This window comes from Mus caroli, chromosome 7 (assembly GCF_900094665.2).
Source record: "Mus caroli chromosome 7, CAROLI_EIJ_v1.1, whole genome shotgun sequence".
Classification (NCBI taxonomy): Eukaryota; Metazoa; Chordata; class Mammalia; order Rodentia; family Muridae; genus Mus; species Mus caroli.
In genome coordinates, this window is record NC_034576.1 from 26,625,811 (window position 1) to 26,628,332 (window position 2,522).

The 2,522-nt window shown below is 53.7% G+C and overlaps 1 protein-coding gene across 2 annotated transcripts in view; it reads right to left on the reverse strand.

Annotated features, from left to right (window-relative positions):
- The window catches only part of Sptbn4 (spectrin beta, non-erythrocytic 4), a 92,745-nt gene that overhangs the window by 15,107 nt on the left and 75,116 nt on the right, over positions 1 to 2,522 (reverse strand). For both annotated transcript variants that reach the window (XM_029479955.1, XM_021166019.2), the window contains 2 exons: positions 993 to 1,271; positions 770 to 900 (listed from right to left, as the gene is read on the reverse strand). In XM_029479955.1, the coding sequence (XP_029335815.1) occupies positions 770 to 900; positions 993 to 1,271 (410 nt within the window). The remainder of the gene's footprint in view (positions 1 to 769; positions 901 to 992; positions 1,272 to 2,522) is intronic.

The window sequence follows — 2,522 nt, forward strand, 5'->3', positions numbered from 1 at the left end:
AGAGAGAGGAAAAGAGGAGAGAGAGAGAGAGAGAGAGAGAGAGAGAGAGAGAGAGAGAGAGAGAGAGAGAGAGATCTAGCCTATGCTGGTCTCTTCTCTGTGTAGCCAAGGATGCAAGTATGATTGAAACTTCTGGCCCCTCAGGACTGCTTCCACAACTAGATACACTCACCTCTACCCAGCATCTCTTAATGGCTTTGGCCCCTTGCTGCCCCCCAGTGGGCAGGGCTCCCAACTCTCTCCCTCATAGTCCAGCCAGGAAGTCCACTTTCAACCTTAACCTCCAGGCTTCTGGACTTGGGTCTTGATCTGTGGTCCTTTCCCACTCCCGGGCCGGGCCAAGCCTCCAAGATTCGGTGAGGTTACATGCTCCAGCTGTGCCAGGGAGGCTCAGCCCCACCCCCATTCTGATCTCACACTCCAGGTTTTTCAGTTCTCCCAAACACTGTCTGTAAAAAGATATCTCTTGCCTGTCCAGGCTATATGTGATTCTGTCTTTGTCCCTCTCTGTGTGTCTCTATCTCTCAGACAAGGATTTTGCTATGTGATCCTTTCTGGCCTGGAACTATCTCTATTGACCACACTGGCCTCAAATTTGCAGCAATCCTCCTGTCTCAGTCTCCTGAGTGCTGGGAATATTTGAATGTTCCATCAAGCCTAGCTCTGGTACTCTTAACTCAATCCTAGCCTTAGATGGAACCTTCCCCCCACTCTCACCCCCACTCCTGAAATGACCTAGTTCCTACCCTGTTTGGCCCTGCCCACCCACCTGTCTGGGTGTCCCATTTCTAGTAGCGCCCGGCACTGGCGTGACAGCTGGGCGATGCTTTCCTCATAGTTCTCCACGCCCTGTTCCAGTTGTAAATGCTTCTTGAGCAGCTGCAGGGTGCTCTGTTCATCCTGGAAGCACAAGGCGCCCGCGATGAGTTCGCAGAGGACGGGGCCTCTGGCTCCGACGTCCCCGAACCCCTGAACCCCTGTTCCGGGCGCACCTTGCCCTTGTCCTCACTCATCATGAGCAGCTCCTGCTCGCCCAGCCATGCCTCCACCTCAGCCACGTCAAAGTAGTACTGTTCCACCTGGAAGGCGGCGTCCAGCGTCTGTTGCCGCCGTTCGGCCGCTTCCCGCAGTCCGGTCCAGGCGCTCTGCAGCTGCTCTTGGCCACGGCGCACCGCTTCGGCCTCTGGGCTGCGCAGCGAGGCCAGGACGCCCGCGCGCTCCAGCACCTCCTCCAAGCGCGGCCCGTGAGCCTGGATCTCCCGTCGCAGGCCCTGAGAATGAGACATCGGGTGGAGAGGAGATCAGAGACTCCACCCCGAGTTCCTCTAAGGTTGACTAGGTCACTGAGCTAGAGAGGACACCCTCAGATCCCCTGCCACTGGCCGCGTAGCACTCACTCATATCCCCATGCTGGAGGTGGGAAATGGACAGGGTCCTTTGGGGGGGGGGGGGGGGATGCTGGGAGATGTTGTCTTCCTGGACCTACAGCAGCTGGGGCTACCCTACACAAGTATGATTTGGGTACTGAGAAGTGCAGCAGGGCTGGGGAGTTGCTCAGGAGGCAGCACACCCTAGCTGAAGATCTACTGGCAGTTTATGGTGGGGAAAGGGCAGTCGTCTTTCTTTGGTGTTGTAGTCCCATACCCATACACCTTAGAACACGGTACAATAAAAAATGAAAAAGTAGCCGGCATGGTGTCTCATAACACTAATCCCAGCCCTTGGGTGGCAGAGGCAGGTGCATCTTTAAGAGTTCCAGGTCAGTCTGGACCACACTGTGCTCAAAAACAAACAAACAAACAAACAAACAGCAATAATAATAATACATAAAGAAGGGGATTGTGGATAAGCATAGGGAAGTTGGAGAAGGGACGATAGGAACATGACATAAGGTCATAATACATTGTATACATACATGAAAATCTCAATGAAGAATTAAAATACATATAAATTTAGACTAAAAGAGGGATTAGGTGGGGTAGTGAATCCCAGTTGTGTGGGTCTGCAATCTCAAGTTCTCAGGAAGCTGGGGCAAGAGGGTTGCAAGGTCAAAGCCTTCCTGAGCTACATACAGAGTAAGTTCAAGGACGCACTGGCTGTCCTGGAACTTGCTCTATAGACCAGGCTGGTCTCCAACGCAGAGATCCACCTGCCTCCCGAATGCTGGGATTAAAGATGTGCACCACCAACACCCAATATCTGGCTGTTTGGGGCTTTTACTAAAGGGTTTGTCCCCTGGAATTTTGGAAGCACTGCTCTAGATAGTTGTTAGTGTATAGAAATCGAGTTAGAGTGCCAGAGACTTTTCCAGGGGTTCAAGTTCCACTCTCCTACCTTGAAAGGAAGGCTAAGAAAGCACTCTACCACTGAGCCACGCCCCCAGCCCCTCACTGGGGGATTCTAGGCAGGGGCTCTACCACTGATCCACGCCCCCAGCCCCTCACTGGGGGATTCTAGGCAGGGGCTCTACCACTGAGCCACGCCCCCAGCCCCTCACTGGGGGATTCTAGGCAGGGGCTCTA